This window comes from Trichosurus vulpecula, chromosome 1 (genome assembly GCF_011100635.1).
Source record: "Trichosurus vulpecula isolate mTriVul1 chromosome 1, mTriVul1.pri, whole genome shotgun sequence".
Lineage (NCBI taxonomy): Eukaryota > Metazoa > Chordata > Mammalia > Diprotodontia > Phalangeridae > Trichosurus > Trichosurus vulpecula.
This window is the reverse complement of record NC_050573.1, coordinates 67962517-67985156: the sequence shown is the minus strand read 5'-3', so window position 1 is coordinate 67985156 and position 22640 is coordinate 67962517. Positions and strand designations below refer to the sequence as shown.

General features: G+C 44.4%; 1 protein-coding gene across 5 annotated transcripts in view; it reads left to right on the top strand.

Annotated features, from left to right (window-relative positions):
- PIP5K1C (phosphatidylinositol-4-phosphate 5-kinase type 1 gamma) overlaps positions 1-14666 on the top strand; it is a 134910-nt gene extending 120244 nt beyond the window's left edge. The window contains exons 15-20 of one of the 5 annotated variants that reach the window (XR_005010152.1): positions 565-669; positions 2712-2844; positions 5205-5282; positions 8598-8681; positions 9039-10336; positions 10447-14666. Coding sequence is in view for 4 of the 5 variants with exons in the window: in XM_036753877.1 (XP_036609772.1) it covers positions 565-669; positions 2712-2844; positions 5205-5282; positions 8598-8681; positions 9039-9041 (403 nt within the window). In the remaining variant the exon portion in view is untranslated. Of the gene's footprint in view, positions 1-564; positions 670-2711; positions 2845-3777; positions 3831-5204; positions 5283-8597; positions 8682-9038 lie in introns of all 5 variants that reach the window. The other 4 variants (XM_036753877.1, XM_036753889.1, XM_036753898.1 and 1 more) reach the window with 4 other exon arrangements.
- The last annotated feature ends 7974 nt before the right edge of the window (positions 14667-22640 follow it).

Below are 22640 nucleotides of genomic sequence, written 5' to 3'. Positions count from 1 at the left end.
GAGATTGGCTCACTTTATCACAACCGTTCATGATTTTGTAGATTTCCAGTCATGTCCTTCAGCCTTCATCCTTCCAGACTAAAGAACTCTTAAGCTTGCTTACTTCGTTCTCATTTAACCTCATGCATCAGCCTTCTTATTTTTCTAGTTCCAGTCTAACCTTTTGGAAATACAGTGACTTGGGTGCAAAGGATCTTTCTCTGGGAACTAACTAGATCTTTTGTACACTCTATTAGGAAGTTCAAGCTAGGGCTCCAGCAACCATAGTTCAGCTAACTGTTATTCTAGGACAGCCTGCCAGGCATGTGCACTTTCACCTGAAGGCAAACCTCCTCCGTTAGCTGGGAAGAAAGGTTTCTCGCTTCTCTTATGGGGTAGACCCCAGGTCCACCTCTTGTCCAAGAAGGCTCTGAAGAGCTTTGGAACGCTGAAAGGGAGGGGGAGGAGCTCAGAGAGAGGGTGTCGCTGGAGGAAAGAGGATAGGTGGTCCCCTTCACCAGGTTTTGTTTATGGGCACCTCCATGGGAGAAAACATGAAGATGTGGTCTCCCACTGGCCTTCCAGATCCCATGATGAGGTCCATGTGGAAGAGGATCTCCAGCAGATCACCGTTGAAGTAGAATCCAAACATAGCAGTGATGCCATGGCTCCCAAAGAAGAGGCCACAGGGTAAATATTGGGTTACTCACAAGGAGCTGGCAGAAAGCCAGTAGCTCTGCAGTGGTAAGAAACATTTATCCCTGCCCCTTGAAACATGCATGGCGTTAGTCACTAGCAGTTACTGCGGGTACCAGGGACCTCCCCAGTCTATTATCCTCTTTAATTGCATCCCAGACAGGATTCTCCTCCAAGGGAGAGAGGTGTAGGACCTAAAGGATTCAGCCTCCAGAGCAGAGTTCTCTAAAGATGGAGCAAACTGTAATACCCCACTTCAGTGTTAGCTTTTTGACTGCAGGAAAACCTGAAGTTTTCCTTCAGGACAACTTGGGGTCCATTGGGTTATAGACTAACTCTGTTCATTTGTTGTTTAGTCATTTTCAGTGGGGTCTGACTCTTCATGACCCCTTTTGGGGTTTTCTTGGCAAAGACATTGGAGTGGTTTGCCATTTCCTTCTTCAGTTTTATAGATGAGGAAAGTGAGGCAAACAGGGGTAAGTGACTTGCCCAGGGTCACACAGCTAGTAAGTATCTGAGGCTAGACTTGAACTCTGGTTTTCCTGACTTCAGGCCTGGCACTCTGTTCACTGTGCCAACTAGCTGCTCTAACTCTATTCACACTTAGGCATTATATCAGGAAAAAGCCTGCATAGTATAGTAGAAAGTGCCAGACTAAATCAGAAGACCAAGTCCAAGCTTGATTACCAACCATATGGGATCATGGGTGTGTCCGTTTATCTCTCTGGGCATCTATTTTCATATCTGTAAAATATTCACCCCACCCATCTCATAGGTCTGTTATGAGAAAAGTACTTTGTAAACCATAAAGCACTACGTGAGTGTGAGTTATTACTACTATTCATTGGCAGCCTTTACTAGAGTGGTTCTCAAAGTATGGTTTGTAGACCCCTGGAGATCTCTGAGGCTCAGGGAGTCCACAAGGACAAAGCTACTTTCATAATGGACACTAAGACATAATTGGCCTCTTACCTATCTATATGAAGCCAGACTTTCTTCATATACTTCAGCCAGAGCTATACATCACAACAGATTAAATGCAGACGCAGATGTGAGAATCCATCTGTCTGCTATTAAGCCAGACATTAAAGAGATTTGTAAAAAATATGTAAAACCATGACAGTCATCTCACTAGGCTTTTTTTTGTTTATTTTGGAAAATAAGGCTGTTTCATAAAAATGTTATTTATGTAAACAAATCATGGGTTAATTGTTTTGGTTTCATTTTAGATGAGTGAATCAATATTTTTTAAATTGATCCATTTTAATTTCTAATGGTAAATAACAGTAAATGTAACCCACTTAAATGAAAGCTCTGTGGAGTCCTTAATAATTTTTAAGAGCATAAAGAAGTCCCGAGACCAAAAAGTTTGAGAACTTCTGCTTTAACTTAATGCCCTCTTTTGTTCATTTTGGGATGCTTTTTTTTTCTTAAAAGTTTTGGTTAGCAAAATTTTATGCCACTTACTGCATGATGAAAAAGGTAAAACAAATTTTGGCTTAACAACCGATTGATCAGCAACGATATGTTGTTAACAATGACTCAGATGCATCTTACACACTCCCATTTGTCCCTCACAATAAGCCTTGGGAGATGTGGGAGTATTATTATCCCCATCTTACAGAGGTGAAAACTGAGGCCCAGAGGGGCAGTGACATATTCAGAGATACACAGTTTAGGAAGAGACAGAACTAGGACTTAAACCCAAGTGTTCTGATTCCCAGGCCCTCCTATTCTCCTTCACTGTACCTCCTGAGCCCCTTGTGTATGCTTAGCATGGCCCTAGGCGCTGGGTTACCAAAGAAAGAGAGCTTGATGAGAAGTTTGTGCACGAAGTAGGACTGTCATAAAGCATGGGGGAGCGCAGAGATGGGGAACAACGGGAACAAAGTTTGAAAGTGCGGGGAGACGGCCTCCCATGTTCTTTTTCAGGCCGATATTCCTGGGTCAACTCATTCTCCCACCACCTAGGCAGTGCATCCCTTCCTTGCCCATCCCCTACTCTGCCAGTCATATTTCCCACCCCCTGTATACAGGGAAGAGGCTTCTTCTGCCAGCATTATGGTCACACCCCCGGCCACCGTGGAAGTGGAAACCACCAGCCAGGCCTCAGAGCCAGCCAGCCAGGCCTCAGATGAAGACGAGGCACCTGTCACAGACATCTATTTTGTAAGTCTCTACTGTGTCCCCCTCAAGGGGCCAGGCTTGTTTACTCCTCTGCCCTCCTCCCATAGTCAGGAAGGGTGGTTGAAGAAGGCAGTTTTAAAGCCCCTGGGTATCCATCTCCTCCCATAAACACCACAGCAAAGGGAAGTATCTCCTGAATGGGAACTGCCCCAGAGGAGTCCTCTCTAAGGCTAAAAGCTTGCCTTTTCCCCACCACATATTGATTATCACATAATACTTCTAAAGACATGTGCATATGAAGAGAGCTTGGTGCTGTATTAAAAGTTCAAGCAATGCAACCTGGTGCCTTGTCAATGGAAAAGGGCCCACTTGCCCCAGATGCTAAAAGTGTTTGTTCAGGTTGGTTCTCGCTGAGGCACAGCTCTTTGATAGATGGGACACTGGGGCCTGGTTGAGGATTTAGGACAGAGCTGAGCCCAGATCTGTGCCACCATGTCCTTCTGGAAAGAAGGCATACAGCACTGAATGGCCATGCTCATTCTTCTTGAGTAAATAAATGAGAGAGGCTAGGGTGGCAAACATGAAACACTGGGCACTCTGAGCCACTCAACTCTAGTGCTTTGGGGACCTGTGTACATTTCTGAGCCTGCAGATATCGTAAAGCAGTTTGTGAGACTGCTAACTGACCAACTCAGCCTGTTCCTTGGGAAAAAGTGAATGCACCTGAACCTAGTTGGGTAAAATCAGGTGGGATGTGGGGAGGGAGTGGAGGTGGGGGTGGGGGAAGGTCCAGGAGGAAGCGGGGGAGGGACTGTCAGGAGGGAGTAATGTACTTCAACCACAACATCTTGAGCTATCAGTCATATTATGTTGAAAATCAGCCCCAGGTCATTACCTTCAGGACTTCTTAGACTGTGGCATGGTGAACTGATTCCCAGCAAGGCCCTTGACCAATTCTGTTCCCTTTCCCTGCAGGCAGATGCATTAGACGATACCGAGGAAGCCTAGTTCTGAGACCAAGGGAGTAGGTGAGGTGGTCTCTGGGTGGCAGGAGAGGACTGGGGTACACCAAGGCTAGGTTCCCTCAGGCAATTCCTCACAGCTGCCGAACACCTTGCTGAGAATTTTGGGGGGTGGGGGTGTCCAAGGGAATGGGACCTGCTCTTAAGAATCCAGCCCTGGGCCGGAACAGGATTTAAAAAAAAAAAGGCCATTTGCCCAAAGCTGCCCCCTGTCATCCCGGCCCGTCTGGAGTTTTTCATACTCATCTCTGCATTCCTACGTAGGCCCAGAATACTGAGCCTGTGCCTCCATGGCCAAGATCAGAGTCTCTTTCACCACCAGGAGAGCCCTTGGTCTCCATGAGCCAGAGGCCTCCCCATATCCTGCTTGTCCTTCTGGGCACACCTCTTCCTCTCGTCCACGTGTGGCTCGTCTGTTGCTGAGGAATGCCTGTCCACTGGAGAGGAAAGCAGCCTAGTCTCTGAAGCTTTGCTTCTGTGTAGTTTTTTCCAAGCATGCCTTTTTATACCCCTCCTGCTGCTGCTCCCTAATGCTCCCCCCTATCTTCTTTCTTTCTCTGGGAGCTGGGGAGGGGCAGGGGCAGCTGACCACACTTTTTAAGTTGCCTGGCTCTCCTCTCCTGGCTAGAATGGGCCTCCTGGTAGCTCCCACATGACTTTCTCTGAAGAGCTGCTCCTCCACTCCCACCCTGAGAAGCAAAGAATGAAGCTCTTAACTTTGTATTCATTCCACTCTACTAGGCTCTCATCCTCATCCTCTGTGATTCTTTTTCCTCTTGAGCAATGGTCTTGTGTTTGGTGTTATACCATCCTGTGTTTGACTCTCTATGTGTGTGTGACTCTGTGTGTGTGTGACTCTGTGTGTGTGTATGTGTGTGTGTTTACAGCCGGATTGGGGCAGCAGGGTTGACTTGGGAGACAAGAAATTCATAGCAGATAAATAAAAACAGTTGGTATTTCTTTAGCATTTTTCAGTTTACAAAACACTTTTCTCAAAATAGCCTTTAAAAGGTAGGCAGGTAGATAGGTAGCAAAAGGTGCTTGTTTGCCAAGCAGAGAAGCTGGTTAACAGCCCCACAGACCCTGGGTATCCAGAAGGCCTGGGAGAAAACGGAGCCTCCACAGGATTTTTGCTACGAAGTCAGTGTATCCAAGGATATGCAGGGCACAGGTACTTTCTTCCAGCCAGGTGGGAGAAGGCTGAGCTCAGGGCTCTGCTGTTTCCATCATTGACTCTGTCAACCAGCTGGTCCCTTGAGACCTCCAATCTCCTAACCTACCTTTCAGCTGCTTTTCACCATCTTGAGTAATTAATTTATTTTCACTCCATCCTTTCTCCTCTGTTTCCTTCCTCCCCTCCTTTGCCCTGCCGCCATCCAGTTCACGGATGGGAGGTACTGGATTTACTCTCCCCGCCATCACCGACTCCGGTCCATCGCGATGTCCCCCTCCAGGACTGTAAGTGAACCCAGCCTTAGCTTGGACACACCAGATCGAGCCGACCCCACCTCAACCAATTTCCATTTTAACCACTTGGTACTCTTGCCACCTTTTGACACCAATGCCCCCTCTTCTTCAAGCAGTACTAAATGGACTGAAGACTGATTACCCCCTCCTCACCCCCACCCCTAGAGGGGAAATGGGTTACCTAGAAAATAGCACCTTGCCTATTTTGAAAGGCAGAATATATACAATTAAGAGATGAATTTTATCATTAATTAATGATAAAATAAGCTTTCCATTCCCAAAAAAATTACTAAAAAGTAACCTTTTTAGTAGTATTTTTTTTCTCAAAAGTACTTCACATCTTTCCCCACAACACATGTGTAAACTAGGTGGGAACAGGTTTCAGTAGCCTCATTTTTTCACATAAAGAAACTGAAGCCTAGGCTCTTCCAAGTTACACAAGTCCATGATGGAGCCTGGATGAGTCAGAACACATGTTTCAAGACTCCCAGGTAATTACTTTTTCCACTTAGACCATACCTCTTCTCTTCTTTTAAAGGATTTATCTAGAAGCAGTAAGGATAAGCAGCTTCATCCAAGCCAGTAGATTTGCAACAGGATGTGAGAAGAGGAGCTACTAGCCTAGAGGTTTACTATCTATTTAATCAGCTCATAGTTCTGTGTGTCTTTTTAATCAAGTCAGCAACCATTTACTGACATCTACTGTGTGTGAGGCCCTCCAAAAGGGTCACAGCTGCTCCCTGCCCCCATATCTTTTTCAGTCTAGTGGAAGAGAAAAAAATGTGTAAGCAAAAATTGAAATAGCAGTACCCCAAAAAAGTAGCTAGTCCAGCAGCCCAAGAAACAGCACATTGGATTAATCGCCAAGTGAATGGAAAAGACAAAAACGAAGGAGAGATTGGTTTGAGTTGGAGTTGGTCAGAGAAGGTGTCCTGGAGGAGGTCCCTGGGGGCTGGTTCTTGAAGGATGCGCAGGATTTGGATAGGTTCCCAGACTGTCACAGCTGGGAAAGCAACATTAGAGATCACCTAGTCCAACCCCCTCATTTTACAGGTGAGGAAACTTGAGGCCCAGCGAATTTCAGTGACTTGCCCAAAGTCACACGATGGTTAAGTGGCAGAGCCAGAGCTCACAGCCAGATTTTCCAAGGTGAATATTTTTCCATAATGCTGTATACCACTGTAGTGGGCATAGGAGCAGAAGCAACAATACAGAACTAGGAAGGCAGCAACTAAGGTCAAGCTAAGTTAGGTCAATTTGGCTGAAGTAGACAATTCAGAGAAGGTCAAAGGTTAAGCATGGAAAGTATATAGTTCTAAACTAGACTGTGGAGGAATAGAAGGATTTTTAACTTGATCCTGATTATAATGAAATGAGTGCGTGACTTCAGATCTTCTCCTTCCCCAGCTGGCTTGCTAAAGACCTGGAGAATGGAAAGCTGGAAGCTTTGCACTTTACGCCAGAGGAGTTATTAACACTTAGTTAGTCCTTCAGTATCTGAGAGAGGATGCTTTGCACCCGGATCTGGCTCTCAAATGAAGTACCAGGAGAGATGCTAGAGTCTTGGATCTAGAGGGGGTTGTGTAGGTTTTAAAAAGTAGTATCAACAATCCAGCAAATGATGTTGGAGAAATACAGGGACCTAAACCACTTTCAAAATAATAGCCACCATTTACATAGCACTTCAAAGTTTGAAAAGAACTTTATTTTATTATCTCATTTAAGCTCAGCACAGCCCTGTGAGATATATACCTCAGTTAATATTGTCCCATTTACAGATGAGGAAACAGGCTCAGAGAGATCAGCTGGCTTGTTCATGCTCCAACAACTAATGTTGAAGGTAGGATGCAAACCCAGGTGTCTCTTGACTCCGTGTTCAGTGCCCACCCTATCCACTACATTGAAGCTGAAACCCCAGCACCAAGGGGAGAAACACTGCTTCTCTTGGCTGAGTAACCACCTAGGCAGGAACAGGCTTGGCTCTCATGACCACAAAGTTGGCCCATTCCCACCTGGGACTCTGCCAGGCCTGCTCCCAAGCTGTGGGGTGGCAGTCACCTCTCTCATCCTATCTCTGTCACCATATGTAAGGAAACTGTAAGTGTTGCTGGTCCATAGGCTAGGGTATGGCTGGAGGACAAGGGGAGGAAGAGGACTTGGTATTTACATGGGATAGAGAGGTCATCTGAAACTTGACCTTTCCTCATTGCATCTAGGTGTGGCTCAGGTGAGGAGAGAGGGACTACAGCATCCCCACTGGAAGGCCAGTTTCCCTGTTTTCAAGGCAAGATTGGTGGGCAAGGCTGAGATCGACAGACTGACAGGGATTCCCTGCAAACTATGTTTTGTTCATGTCAGGTTTAAACTATGTTATTAGCTATCCTGAGGGATCTCTCTGGCTCAAGTATTACTAGCCAGGCTAAAAGAGCCAAAGTCCATTCCTCTTTATCTCATGCTGGACACCCTAAGTGTCTAAGCCACTGCCAGAACACTAGCTTTCCTTTTGACTTCAGGCTTCAATTAACAGGACCTCCCTCCCAGTTCCCCAGGAAAGCAGTTGCAGCAGAATCAATAGCTTGTTGGGCCTGATGTCACCTCTTAATTAAACCCAAGTTATTACTTCTTGATTAAGAAGTAGAAGAGAAATCCCAGGTCTGTAGCCTGGTCTCACTGCAGGTACAGTTGGGCACTCTGAGGAGGGCTCTTTAAAATTAAAAACAAGTTCTCTTTGTTACCTTCCTTTTTGTCTCTAGTCTCTCTGTCCGCCTGCTGTCCAATGCGTTGAGTTAACTAACTGCTTCCTTTGCATACTCCCCAAATTAACCTAATCTACCTTGCTAATCTGTGCCTCCCTCCCCTGCTCCAGACAATTTCCAGCCCCTTCCCCACCCCGTTAGCCTGGCATTATCAGTGGATTCACTTGATATCCTAGTACTTCCAATTCCACAGCATTAACGGTACTGAGTAATTTAAGTAGGCAGGAACTTCTCGAGCAGTCAGCACTGCTCTTCCTTGGCCCGTTCTGTTCAAGGCTAAACTTACTCTAGAATTGTTCCAGGTGTAGGGACTCAGGTATGTATCAACGCCGTCCTTTGGAAAGGGGCCATACCTATTAACACGGTGAGAAAGGTCCCAAGAATGCAAACTCTTCAGAGAAAGCTGTTCTTTGCCTTCCGGTATACTTGTTCTTACTCTTGAGTTTCCTACTCTTTTATTTTCTCCTTTTTTTCTTTTCTCCTTTTTTTCTCTCCCTTGCTCCCTGCTCTGCTGCTGCTCCTCTTGCATCTCCCCCGCCGTCTCTGGCAGCCCACCGATGAGAGGAGCTGGGTTTACTCCCCACTCCACTATAGCACGAAAGTCCACTCAGTCTCTGATGATGAGAGCGATACAGTAAGTGTACCATAAAAGTGCCCTGGTGGGTTAGCAGGGAATTTAGGGCTTCCTGGCCTTGGGCTTGGTTCCTGGCCTCTTGCAGCCATTGATCATGTGCTCTTTGTGGGTGGAGACCTCTGGCCATCTCCCAGTCCAGCTGACCCCAAGCATTTCCTGGCTCTAAACAGCAGATGCTGGGCAGTTCGAAGCCAGTATTAGACCAACATATTTCCCACATTTCTTGGGGAGAGGGAGGCCATGAAACTATGGATTTGTTCCATCCATAGCCCTCCCAGTGGGTTAGGAACATGTGGGAAGGAGCCTTTGTCTCTCTCTTTAGTTCCTTCACACTTTTTCCCTTTTGCCTCTTTGCAGTAATTTCTATGCAGACATGAAGCCTGAAGCCAAGCCTAGTCCCCTCTCCAGGTTGCCGTGTTACCCTTGTGTTGATATCCTGCCCATCTGGGCTGGCCATGAGGGAGTTTGCCGACTCACTGCAGCACAGGACCTCCTCCGCCAACGCGCATTCTACTGGAACCCTGCCTGAGCCTCCTGTCCTTGCCCTTTCTTCCCACTGACCAATTCAACCATGACCATCCTGGGACCAATGGCAACTGACTGAAAAGACTCAACTCCCTAGCCCAGAATGCCCAGAAGAAAAGAAATCAGTGGGGTGAAATCGAAGTGAAGACAGTTTTTCCCCTGGGCACTCCTGTAAACTACCTATGAGTGTGTGATACTGTGAACCTTTTTAATTTTTCAATCATGTATTTATTTTGGGTCTTGAATCTTTGCACACAGACACAGCAGCACAAATGTGCTTTTTTTTAATCTGATTAATTGCACTTTCAGTTCCTCTCTGTACTACATGTATATCATGAGATCACGTGAAGCCTCACTGGAGTTCTTGAGAGGGCAATTCACCTTGGTTTGGGGGTGGGCTGGGTATGGGTTTCAGTATGTATTTGGTCAGGGGAAAGACAGGGTCCCCTATGTGGCACCTCCATCTGAAATCTGTGCTCCAAGCCTCTGGACTATCGAATTGCCAGTGACCTGTAAAGTGAGTTGGGTCATTGGCATAGGAAAGAGGGAAGGAATTGTTATTGTCTTTTCCTCATCTATACAGCATCACACCCCCTTCCTCATCTTCCTCAGCATTCTGAGAATGCTCCGTGTGTCAAGACATTGCTGTCCCTATCTTTGTATGGATTGCTTAGCCCCCTGTTGGAGCTCGATGAGTCACCCTCTGCATGGCGTGGGCCTTCTAAAAGGAATCCCCCTCATTTCTCTGATATGCCCTGGGACAGGTGTGCAAATAATTGCTGCCCAGCCTCTGAGAATCAAGTCTGGATGTCACACCAACCCCCGCCCCTAGCTCCACATGAAGAGAAGAGAGACTCCTCCTCTCTGAACATGTGCGCAAAACAATCAGGTGGCTACCTGTCAGCAAGTCAACCAACAACTTCCATTCACATCCTTTGGACAGATTCTCACTCTTTGAAGGTCCTGCTGGCTCCCACTCTTGTCTGGAAGTAGCATGGGGAAGATGGAAAAGCCGTGTTTATATTGTTGCAAAAGAGCCTTTGGTATCATGTCCTTATCCAGAATGACAGTGTGTCCCCCTGCTTTATAGAAGTAGGAGCCTGACACGAGCTATATGCCTTGATCTGAAGGTAAGGACTCGGCTTGGGTAGAAGCTCTTGGTAGCCATGGGATGTGGCAAGTTTAAGAGCTCTGCCTTCGGATTTGGAAATGGATTTATACCCCCTTTCTCTTCCTGCAGATTTGCTTCCACTGGCCAGAAGGGAAACATTTTGACATCACCTACTGGCTCAAAGATCACGATTTTTGAAAGTGCTGCTCTTGAAATATTGAAGCGCTCTACCTGGTGCTCCTGAGGTGTGGCATTCCCTAGGGGACTGACCAAGGGCTCAGAGAGTCCTTATGTCTCTCACCTCTTTATGGCCCAAAGAGGCTGCCCCTCTGAGAGGTATGGAGCCTGTTCCTTTTACTCAGAGCTAAGAATTATGGACTTCCTAATATAAATATGACAAATTATTTGGATTCCAGAAGAATTATGGACTTCCTAATATAAATATGACAAATTATTTGGATTCCAGAAGAGACAAAGGCAGTGTTGGAAAATTTTTCCACTAGATGTTAAAGCAATGGCTTCACCAAAATTTAAGCCACTCAGGAAGGGAAAGGGGTGGGCAGTAGCAAGGAAATCAGACCATTGTGCACAAGAAACTTGATAGGGCAGTTTGTAACTTAAAGCAAGGCATAACTGTTGAAGTGGCAGTATAGGTCAGCAACAAGCAGGGCTTTAATCCACTTTGCTATTCAGGAACTTCCAGAGACAGTTTTCCACCCTTAACACAACCTCAAGAACCCTTCCTCTCCCACTACCTTTCCATCCAATTACATGTATGTCTCTGGCAGGCAAATTGATTGACATCATTTGTTAAGGGCAGACCTCGAAAGCTTTACCCAGAACATGTGCAAGGTGTCAAGACTAACCTATGTGATTACCTACCCCACCCCCAGTAGGCTTGGCAGGGAGGGAAGCAAAGGGTCCATTACTGGTCTAGATTAGGCTCTTCCCTGTTTTGAGACTCTGTCTACAGAAACAACACTTAAATAAAGGGTTAATGAGTGGTATTTTTGATGTAGGGATAAAAAAAATCTATTACTGTATAGATTAAAGAAAGCAGAAACCATTTAAGGGGAGAGTGAAGGAAGAGAGGGCATTGCAGCCACAAAGAAGGAAACAAATCTAATAGTGCAGCAACATTAATTAGAACATTTTTCCCAGATCCTACATTAGAGTTAAGTTAGAAGCATGACATTCCGTACTAGAGTCTTTCCAAAGTGAAAAGCTGATTTGATAAATCCCCCTTACCAACCTCCAACTCCCCTCTCCACCTATTGAATAGTATTTTGTGTATATATTTATGAATTGTTTAATCTTCCAGTAGCTTTCTGGAACCTGCACTGCACTGTTTGATTGCACTGATCAGCTGTATCTTGTAGGAATCAGCCTGAAGGACAAGAAGGTTTGGGCAGTGAACTTCATCAGGCTGGAGATAGGGTCTGTTTAGAGGAGGGAGGCCAGGGGAACCCATGTGGTTACCCTTTTCCTGGTCTCTTTGGAGGAGGTTTTTTGTTGTTCTCTTCTTGGCCCTGTCATAATTTGCAAAGTCAGATGTAATGGCTTGTAAAAGTTGGTAAGGCATCTCCTTCCCTGTGATTTTCCTTCTGCTACTTTGCAGTGTCTTAAGAGTGTAGTTCCCTTTTCTCCAGACCTCGTACTCTCTCCATGATACCCTGAACACCCAGAGTGTCATTAAAATCTGGTCTAATCACTGTTTGCCATATACACCCTACCCAACAAGAGGACTCAAATCTAAATCCTTGCCCCAGCCCCTTTTGGAGGTGGATTTAAATGTAAATCCTCATTCCCCTCCCACCAACTCCCAACTTTCACATTATCCCAAGAAACTGTGATCTTAAGTCATGTTCAGAGAAACCCCATTAGGCATGTCAATAGCAGTAAGGCCCTGCCATGAGTTACGAGGTAAGGAAAGGGACCCGTGCTTTGAACTCAGGGCCTTCTAGGACAACTTCATCAAACCATCATGGAATGTTTAAGTAGCAGTTAGTGGAAGGGCAAGAAATCAGAACTGGGAGGAAATAAATAGGAGTTTACAGTGAAGCACTGTAGGAACAACACTCAATTTAGGCCTTTGAAAATTTCTGCTGAAAGAGTGAGAGAGGTGAACCATGGGGGTAGTCTCTGTAAGTTGTGGGATGTTGAACAGCCTTGTATCTCTGGGTTTCAGTTCAGCTGAAAGTCCTGCTCTTGGGTCACCTCTTCTGGACCCTCTATACTATTTGCACAGTTACCTCTGTTACAAGAAAAACCACCTGACCTCATTTTGTGGCTGGAAGCTTATTTTGAGTTCTGTTGAGTTGAGTACTGCATATATTTAAGCTTATTCTCCATCCCTCTCCACCAAAGGAGACCTCGATGATGTGGGGCGGGGTGGAGGAGCTTGCTGATTTGCATCTACTACTCTTTAATCTGTATTGAGGAGAAAAAGCCTCCCATCCAGCTTTCTGGCAAAAGGAACAGTGGGCTTTGGCCCACTTAGAGGTAATGGGGTTGTTGGGCATCTCATACTTCAAATGGTGCATGTTGGGTTCAAACCCCCTGAGGCTCTGAGGAGCTGTGCACTTGGACCAACATAAATATGAATGTTGTACCCCAGTTTAACATATCCTACAAGGGTCTTTTTGTGCACCCCAGAAAGAGCACTGCATCTGCCAAGGACTGAACGGAAATGTTCATTGATTACATCATGGAGTTCCCACTAAGGGCCTTTGTCACCATGATACAGTGTAATGGTTCCTTCTGACCATTGCCCCATCCAGCAAATGCAAGGAGGCCCAAATCAGAAGGCCCAAGATGCCACCTGGGCCAGACCTCCTATTGATGGGCTACCATTTGAGGCCAATGAACAACTAAAGCAGTATCCCCCAAAAGAGCAACCCTAAGTGGAGCCTCTAAACATCTCAGGAGTTGAACACATACACACACCCCTAGTTAATTATTTTTCCCATGGAATGGAGTCATCCACAAGGAGGTGATGAATCCTGATTGTGTCAAGTGTCACAACTCAGAGTGGCCCTAGTTTTCCCTAGTCTCCCCCCATCCCCTCCCAACACACTGAAATGATTTTTTGCATATCACCTTCACTCCTGCATTGTTGGGCTAACCAAGAAGGAGAATACAAGCATTCTTGGGGCAAGGGAGGAGAGGGGATGATTTATCATCCCAGGACCCTCTGCAAGGACTCAGAACAGCCAGTCTGCCCCCACCCTCACTTGTCTTTAGATTCCCTGTGGTTTTGTCCTCCTTCCTGGGAAAGGCAAAACTCTTAACTCAGGCAAGGTTGCTTCTGACTCTGGAAGTCTCCAGTTGACACAAGAATAAAGACACCTGCAGTCCCTGTCATTTCTTGAGTCTCACTCTCTAAGAGTATCATGTTACAAATGTATGTAAGTAGGTATGTAGTTTATCATAGAGGAGGGAGGGGGGAGAAAAACTCAAACTTTTGTTGATAGTCATGTTTCTATTTTTGCTTTAAGACATGAAGGCCCTTTTTTGAAACCCTTTTCCCCCAGAGAGCTGTAAATTGATGCTAATTGTTCTTTTCTCAGTTGGCGGCATTAACTTTAGTCTCATTGAGGGGAGGGAGAAAAGGCAAGACAAGACCTATTTATAATGTCTAGTGAATGAATTGCCTTATCCCAGTGAGGATGATTCTGGAACCCTGACTGTTCTCCCTTGAGTGTAAAATCTGTACATACTCTCCCGAATGACATGCATTCTCTCCTCACCTGTCTTGTGTCCAGTGGCTGCTATTGCTAAGAAAGTGGATGGTGTTCGAATTCTTGTACTGTATAAAAGGCATTTCTCTGATATCATTTAGGCTGCAGTCCTTCTCCTCAGAACCATCCTGAACCTAGACAACCCTACTTTAGCTAATGCAATACACGTGGTCACAGATGGAGCCTTTTCCACTCTACTGTTTGTCACTGCAGGCCTGCAGCTTGTGTCCTGCTCACCCCTGGGTTATTCCTGTTTGTTCTCTCTACAGTAGCTCCTTGTTGGCCTTCTTCTGGTGGCAAAATTGCATTGGTGTGTGACTGATCCAGTCTCACAGTGTAACTGATTTAAACAAACAAAAAACCTTGTGTGTCTTAATCCTCAAAGAGGGTTCCCATGTACTCAATCCCCCTTTTGTCTGGTATTTGACAATCGAGGCGTGGCCTCCTCTTTCACGCTGTCTCTTGAACCCAGAACCGTGAATTCTTCTGTAGACCCTTGCCACCACTGCTGACACAGAATAACACTTGTATGCAAATCCCCTGTCCTGACCTTTCCCCACCTCTTTTTACTTTGAAAAGGTGATCTCTAATAAATAAGGTGACAAAGCACTGGTCTCTGCCCTGTGTGTGTTAGATTCTTAGGATAAGCTTTCCTGAGGTTTCCTGAGCCTTGAGGTTGGGAACATCGTACTTCCTTTTGTTTGTTTGACCCTGTTTGAGAGCACTTTCAGACTCAGAGAACATCTCGGATGAAAGAGACTTTAGAAACTTGAATGGGAGAGCTGAAAGGGACCTTAGAACCAAGCACATGAAACTGGAAGGAGCCTTAGAAAATTAGAGATGACTATGGAGAAATGTGGGGAGGACAGGGAGAGGCTTAAGAGCCTTGCTGAGTTTGTGAGAGATTAGGAAGGAACTAGCATTGAACATAGCAGGCCTGAGTTCAAGACCTCCCTCTGCTATGTACGTGCCCTGTGATCTTGGCAATTCACCCAACCCCTCCAGGACTCAGTTTTCTCATCTTTAAAATGGGAGTGATAGAAGATGCCCTATCTACCTTACGTGAGAGAATGTACAAGAAGCTGTTTGAAAGCATATCAAGTCTGAATATAAGCAATCGCTACCTCATTTGACCCTCACAACACCAAGTCTTCCCCCCTCCCCCCATATTTATAAAGCGGTTATTAATACCCAACTTACAGATAAGGGTGATGAGAGGGGAAGAGAGAGGGAATAAGCCAGGCACTGTGCTAAGTGCTTTATAAATATCTCATTTGAGGTAGGTGCTAATATCCCCACTCTATGGTTGAGGTAACTGAGGCAGAGGTTAAGAGACTTGCCCAGAGGTTAAATTTAAACCCAGATCTTTCTGAGTCCAGGCCAAGCACTATTCAATACTACCTCTAACTTCTGGCACAGGACCCTTGACCACTGCGCTACACCATACTAATCTATAATTAGTTTTGTAAGACTGTGCCTGTAGCAATAGGGGTTACAAAGATGTGTAAGACATAGTCCCTGATCTGAGGGACTCCTAGGGGACATTGAAAGAGAAGTAATAAAGTAACCACAATACACAGCAACAATATAAATGAGCACCATATGAGTGAGACAGAGAGGAGGAGCTCTAGAATCTTAAGGGAACGAAGAAATGGCCCCTATGGCCTGGTTGAGAATTGTGGGGCTTAGAGGAAGAAAGGGCTTCAGCAGAGGCAGGAATGCATCTGGTGTCTTTAGAATTTGAGAATGAAGCCCTATGGCTGAGGAAACTTGCAGGGAAACAGGAAGATAAGAAAGGAATGGGGGGGGGGGGGAGAGTGTGGAGAGAACAGGCTTTTAATATGAAGCCAAGGGAAAAGAAACTTGTAGCAATGAGAGCCACTGATGTGTCTGTGGGGAGAGCTGACCCCAGTTGGCTTCCCATTTGAGAGAAACTGAAAGGGAAGGAATTGGGGCAAGGTGATGGGTTAGGAGATATTTTTATTAGAAATGTTCAAATTCAGCAAAAGCCTGTTCTCTAACGTACCTACTATGTGCAGAGCATAGTCCAAGATGCTAGAGAAGGCAGTTCAGAAAAGACAGTCTCTTGCCCTCCTCCTGGAGATTAGTCCAATGAGGGGATGAAAACCCTATAAACCAATCCCCCCAACAGTAATTACCTTATTCAAAACACTTTCAGGAATTGTATTTTAAAAGCATCTCATCAACATGCCTGTGTTCTCTACCTCTAACACCCTGCACCAGTTTTGTTTCCCATCTGGGCCCTGTACCCAGTGTACCATTCTTGAGTAGCTCTGACCTTGTAGCTACATCAAAGCTTAAAAAGTCTATCCATCCCCCTAGTACTCCTTTCTAGGACACAGTGTCCCTACAGGGTGCTAGAGACAGACAGCAGACACAGAATTAAGTCTGAACAAAAGCTGGTAGTTTGAGGGAAGGGCACAGGGGCCATCCAAGCCATAACTAGAATTAGGAGGATGGGGTCTTGGCAACACTGCATCTAGCTAACCAAGCTATCAGGGACTACATCTGTTTGGGCATGTCACATAATCTCTCTGGGTCTCAGTTTGCTCATCTGTAAAAGTGGTTTGCACTAAATGGCCTCTAAGGTCACTGCCAGATCCAAATCTATGCTGTTCACTGTCATTTAATTTGAGTTACCACATTTTCTTTGTCACTAGGTTTGGGGATAGGAAGGACAGGGGTATATTGGAAAATTACTATGATTTAAGAGCAGTAGGTATTAACGAAACTTTGACAAATTAAATAGTAAAATGAAAAAGCCCCCAGGTGGCAGCTTCATCCTTCAGTGACCTCACTCTGTAAAACCTTCCCCGGCCTGGCCTCACACTGCTTCCCTCCCGGTGGAACCTTCCCTCTTGGTTGAACCCTTCCCCCTCGGGGCTGGTATTGTGATATCTCCCCCATCACTCACCCCAACTGAATAGGCCTCATCAGAAGGCACTGGTAGTGCTGCTTGTTGTGTGGGTCAAAACTGCCCACTACACTCTTAAGAAACCATCGAATGTCAGAGCTAGAAGGGCCCTTGGAATATAGAACGACTCAAGGCTAGAAAAGACTGTAAAATATAGACTGGCAAAGCTGGGGAGGGGGTGGCATCCTCATATAGGTCATCAAGTTTACAGATGATGGCGAATAGAATAAAGGATGCTATTGACTGAGGGCATGGAGGAGGAGAAATTTTATGGGAGAGTTATAGAAAACTGATCCAGACATAATCAATCATTAAGTATTTATTAAGCATATACAATGTACCAGGGCACTGGAGATACAAATGAAAAAAAAAACAATCCCTACACACAAGGTGCTTACATTCTAATGAAGGAGACAAAAAGTACATGCATTAAATATATCTTCAATCACTTTTCAGTCTTATCTGACTCCTTGTGACCCTATTTGGCACTCTATCCACCGGGCCACCTAGCTGCCCATATTTACACCATTAATATAAAGTGAATAAATACAAATCTATTCAAGGTAGTTTGAAGGAGGACATCGGCAGTTGAAGGGATCAGAAAAGCTTCATGCAGAAATTCATCTCCGAGTCAGAAGTAAGGAGGATGTACATTCCAGGCATGGGAGACAAAGGCAGAGTGGGGAAACACTAACATATGTGAGGAACGGGGAGAAAGCCAGTTTGGCTGGACTGAAGAGTATAGGGGGGTGAGTAACGTCTAATGAGACTGAAAAGACAGAAGAACAAAAGCATTCCCCAGTTTGTACAGGAAATCTTCAAAGGACGTAGCAGGCAGTTTTCAGAAAAAGAAATATGAAATAACCATATTTAAAAAATGGTCAAAATCAAATAACATCATTACTAATAAAAGAAATGCACAATAAAACAACTCTAGGGTTTCACTGCATATATATCAGATTGGCAAAGATAAAGGAGGATGTTGAAATAATTGGTCGTTAAGGTTCCTTTCAGCTCTAAACCTATGAACCTATGGATGTGGAACACTGCATATTCTGGTGGCTGTGTCTCTTGGTTTGGTACCAAAACCAAGTCAAAAGAAGGCTCACTAAGGTTGGGGCGAGTGTTAAGAATAGTGGAAGGGCTATAGGGAAAAAAAGGCACGTTAATACACTACTGTTGGCAGAGCTGTAAACTGATCCACAATTCAGGAAAACAATTTGGAATTAGAAAAATAACTAAACAAATATGAAGAATTCAAGGAATTGTACAAGCTATATAAACTGCTAACAGAAATATGTAAGAACAAAAGTCATTCCCCAATTGCTAAGTGATAAAAAGAGATGAACAATCAGTTCTCAAAAAAAATTGCAAACTATTAACATATGAAAAGAACGTTCTAAATCATAAGAAAAAAACAAAACAAGCCCGAAGTTTCACTTCATACCCAGAAAATTGATAAAAGATGACAAATGACCGGGAAGAGTCAATGTTGGAGGGACTGTGGAAAGATAGTGATACTATAGCATTGTTGGTGGAGCTGTGAATTGGTCCAACCATTTTGGAAATCAATCTAGAGTAGTAGTAATATAGCTAGAACTAATGTAGCATTTTAAGATTTGCAAAATCTTTTTTATCCTCACAACAACCCTGAAGGGTAGGCGCCGTTATCCCCTTTTGTAAAAAGAGAGACTAAAATGTCTATATCCTTTGACCCAGAGGTTTCACTATTAGGCATATATCGCAAGGAAAAAGACTTTATATTAACCAAAATATCTCTAGCAGCAGTTTTTGTGGAAGCAATGAACAGGGAACAAAGTAAATAACAGGATCAGCTAAAGAAATCATGATACAAAAATGTAACATAATGAACATGCTGAATGCAGGGAAGCACGGAAAGACAAGTGAAAGAAAACAATAAATACAACATAATGGGGGAAAAAACCAAGAATCAAAATGCCTCCAGATTATGACCAAGTCTGGCTCCAAAGGAGGTATGAGAAGATGCCTCCCTCTGATCCCTTGCAGAAGTGACAGATTATGGGTGTGGATCACTGTATATAACATCAAATTTCTTCAATATATTGATTCCTTTTGCCTTCATTTTTTTTCTTTCATTTTTATTCTTCATTATAGAAGATGGCTCTCTGGGAAGGGATTGGGAATGGATGGATATAGTGAAAAATACGGGTGATGTAAAAACAGAAGAAATAAATGAAAGCTTTTTAACAAGGAATTGTGGAGAATTTGGGAAAGTAGATGCAGAGCAAAGTAAAAAGAACCAGGAAAACCATTTTGACAATGACTGCCATAACGTAAGGGAAAACATCAGAACCCTCATCATGCAACGACTAATAACTTTAATGGACTGGGAGAAAAGAAAGCTTCGTCTTCCTCCAAGTAGGGAATGCTATAGGTGTGGAATGAGGGAGTCACACATTTTCAGATACAGCCAAAGTGTTGATTTATGAAAGGCAGGCCATGAACCCAAGTCTTTCTTTCCTTAACTTAATACAACAAGCATTTATTAAACACATACTGGATGCAAAGCACTGGGCGAGGCCCTGAGGATACAAAGACAAAAAAGAAAAAAATAATTCCTGCCTTCCGGCAGTTTACATTCTATTAGAGGGTTACAGTATTTACATGTATGTTGTTCAATGTCTGACTCTTCGTGACCCCATTTAGGGTTTTCTTGACAAAGATAATGGAGTGATTTGCCATTTCCTTCTGCAGGTCATTTTACAGATGAGTAAACAGAGACAAACAGGATTAAGTGACTTGTCCAGAGTTGCACAGCTATTAAGTGTTTGAGTACGGATTTGAACTCAGGAAGATGAGTCCAGACTCCCAATCTGGTGCTCTATTCCCTTTGACACCTAGCTGCCCCATTTACATGTTCAGGGGGTTCCTAAAGTCTGGACACATAGGCAAAAATGCATATTTTCAAGAAATGAAATGAATGAAATTTTCAACATTTTATTTAATTGGAATATTAACAAATAACATCTTCAATATGGTTTCCATCATTTGTGATGCAAAGGTTGATGCACTTTGCAAGATTCATGTGGACTCGATGCAGTAACTCCACATTGCCATCGATTTTAGCACATTCACTCTTTATGCGTTCAATCAAGTGTGTTGCATCTGTGATTTTCATTGAGTACACCTTCTCCTTTAGCATACCCCAGAAAAAGTCAAGGGGGCTAAGGTCTGGTGAATGAGGAGACCACTCCACATGACCATCTCTTGCAATCCAGTTAGGGAAATTGTCATTCAGCCCATCTCTTACTACCGTGGCAAAATGGGCCGGGGCGCCATCCTGCTGGAACCACTCAGGAAGTCCTTCACCTAGCCTTTCAAGTTGGGGCATTAACTGGTCTCTCAACATGGCGAGGTAAGTCTCACCAGTTATATGTTCATCCAAGAAAAATGGCCCCAACACATGAGCTTTCCACAAACCACACCACACCATAATTTTTTGCGCTCCTTGCTGTTTGGAATGGTCCACCCAATGCGGATTGCTTTGCAACCAGTATCCAACATTCTGTCTGTTAACCTCACCATTCACATAAAACAAAGCTTCAGTGCTGAACAACACGGAGTCTTCAGTGAAACGGCTGTTATCATCCAATTTATTGGAAAACCATTCACACATCTCAAGTCGTCTATCAGGGTCATCCTCGGTTAAGTGATGCAAGATTTGCAACTTGTACGGATGAAACTTTTGCTCTTTTAAGATACGACTGAGGGTTGTTTTGGGAACATCCAGCTCTATGGATGTCCTGCGAAGTGATTTTTTGGGGCTAGCATAAATTTTAGCCATGATGATTTCTTTCGTTTTGTCTGATACACTTGGTCGTCCAGAACGGGGTTTGTCCATGACACTGCCCGTTTCTTTAAACTTTTTAACTACCTTTGCCACTGTGGAAAAGCCAAGTGGAACCCTCCTGGGATGACGTGCATTAAATTCATCTGCTATCTTTCGATATGACCATCCTTCACGTCCACTAAGAAGTACCAGTTCAATTCTTTCTTCTTTTGACAAAGCCATATTTAATCTGTGAAGGTAAAAAAAAATATATAGTTAATGAGATTTCCTAGGTATCCAGACTTTAAGAACACCCTGTATAAGGATAAAGTAATTTGAGGGAAAGGGAGAGGGAAGAGGAGGGAATATGCATTTATATCATGACTACTATGTGCCAAGGACTGTGCTAAGCATTTTACAATTATTATCTCATGTGATCCTTTATGACAACTCTTGGCACAATTATTTTATAGATGAGGAAACTAAGATAAAGGTTAAATGACTTGCCCACAATCATGCAGCTTGAAATAGCTGAGGCCAGATTTAAACTCAGGCCTTCCAGACTCCAGGCCCAGCTTTATCCTCTCTGCCTAGGAGAGAACGCTAACTAGAGGGGGATTAAGAAAGGCTTCCCAAATGAAGTGAACCCTGAGTTGAGCCTCAAAAGATATTAAATCAGTCAATAAACATCTATCAAGTGACAACTACGACCAAACACTGCACTAAGTGTTAGGGATACAAAGAAAGGCAAAAGACAGTCCCTGCCCTCGAGGAGTTCAGTTTAATGGGAAAGACAACATACATTTGACTATATACATATAAGATATAAACAGGAAAAAGAGCAAATAATCAAAAGAGGGAAAGCACTAGGTAGGGAATCAGAAAGGGCTTCCTGTAGAAAGCTAAGAATCCCTAAAAGGCAAAGAGTGAACATCATCCTTGAGGGAACAGACTATGCAGAGCTGAGAGAGGCAAAGCTTAGTTTAGGAAAGTTTGTGAAACTGGTCTGACAGTAGAGGGATTTAAGTATGAAAGTGAAGGTGTTTGCATTTCATCCTAGAAGGAATAGAGAGCCAGGAAACTGACAAGGTTAGACCTGTGCTTTAGGAAGATGACTTTGGCTGAGTGGAAAATGGATTAGAAAAGGGAGGGATGGAGACTACTGGAGTGGTACAGGTGAGAGGTCCAGAACTAGGGCGGTGGCCATGTGGCTGGGAGTAAGGGGACGGATGCCAAGGGAGACTGCGGAAGAATCAATATGCCTTGGCAATCCATCGCGGATGGAGGATGGAGGAAAAAGGAAGAGTTGAGAACGAGACTCGGGTTTCTGAGCTGCTAGATGGTGAATGATGCCCTCTACACCTCATCGCTGCTCACTCAGAATTATTAAAACAGCCTCCTAAATTGGCTCCAAAGTTTATTTTCACAAACTGCAGGCCTATTTTACCCTTCCCCACAACAAACTCCACGGGCTCCCTACTACCTGTAAGAACAAGTATCAGGTCAAGAATTCTAACAATAGTTAATAATGATAGGTAATACGTCCAGGGCAGCGTGCTCAACGCCGGAGATTTTAGAGAAAGGAGATGACGGTCCCTGCCCCCAAAGAACCACAATCTGATGGAGAAAAGGCCCCTTTTAAAGTGGTTCACAACGGGGTCCCCTCCTACGGTTCCAGGCTGCACGCACTCTCTGATGGGGATGAACCGGCCTTCATGCTGTTCCACAGGCTCAATATTGCATCTCCCCACTCCGAGCTTTTGCACTGTCTCTCCTGCCAGGAATGCACTTCCCACCCCCTGAAATCCCTAGTTTTCTTCCAAGACTCTGCACAAAT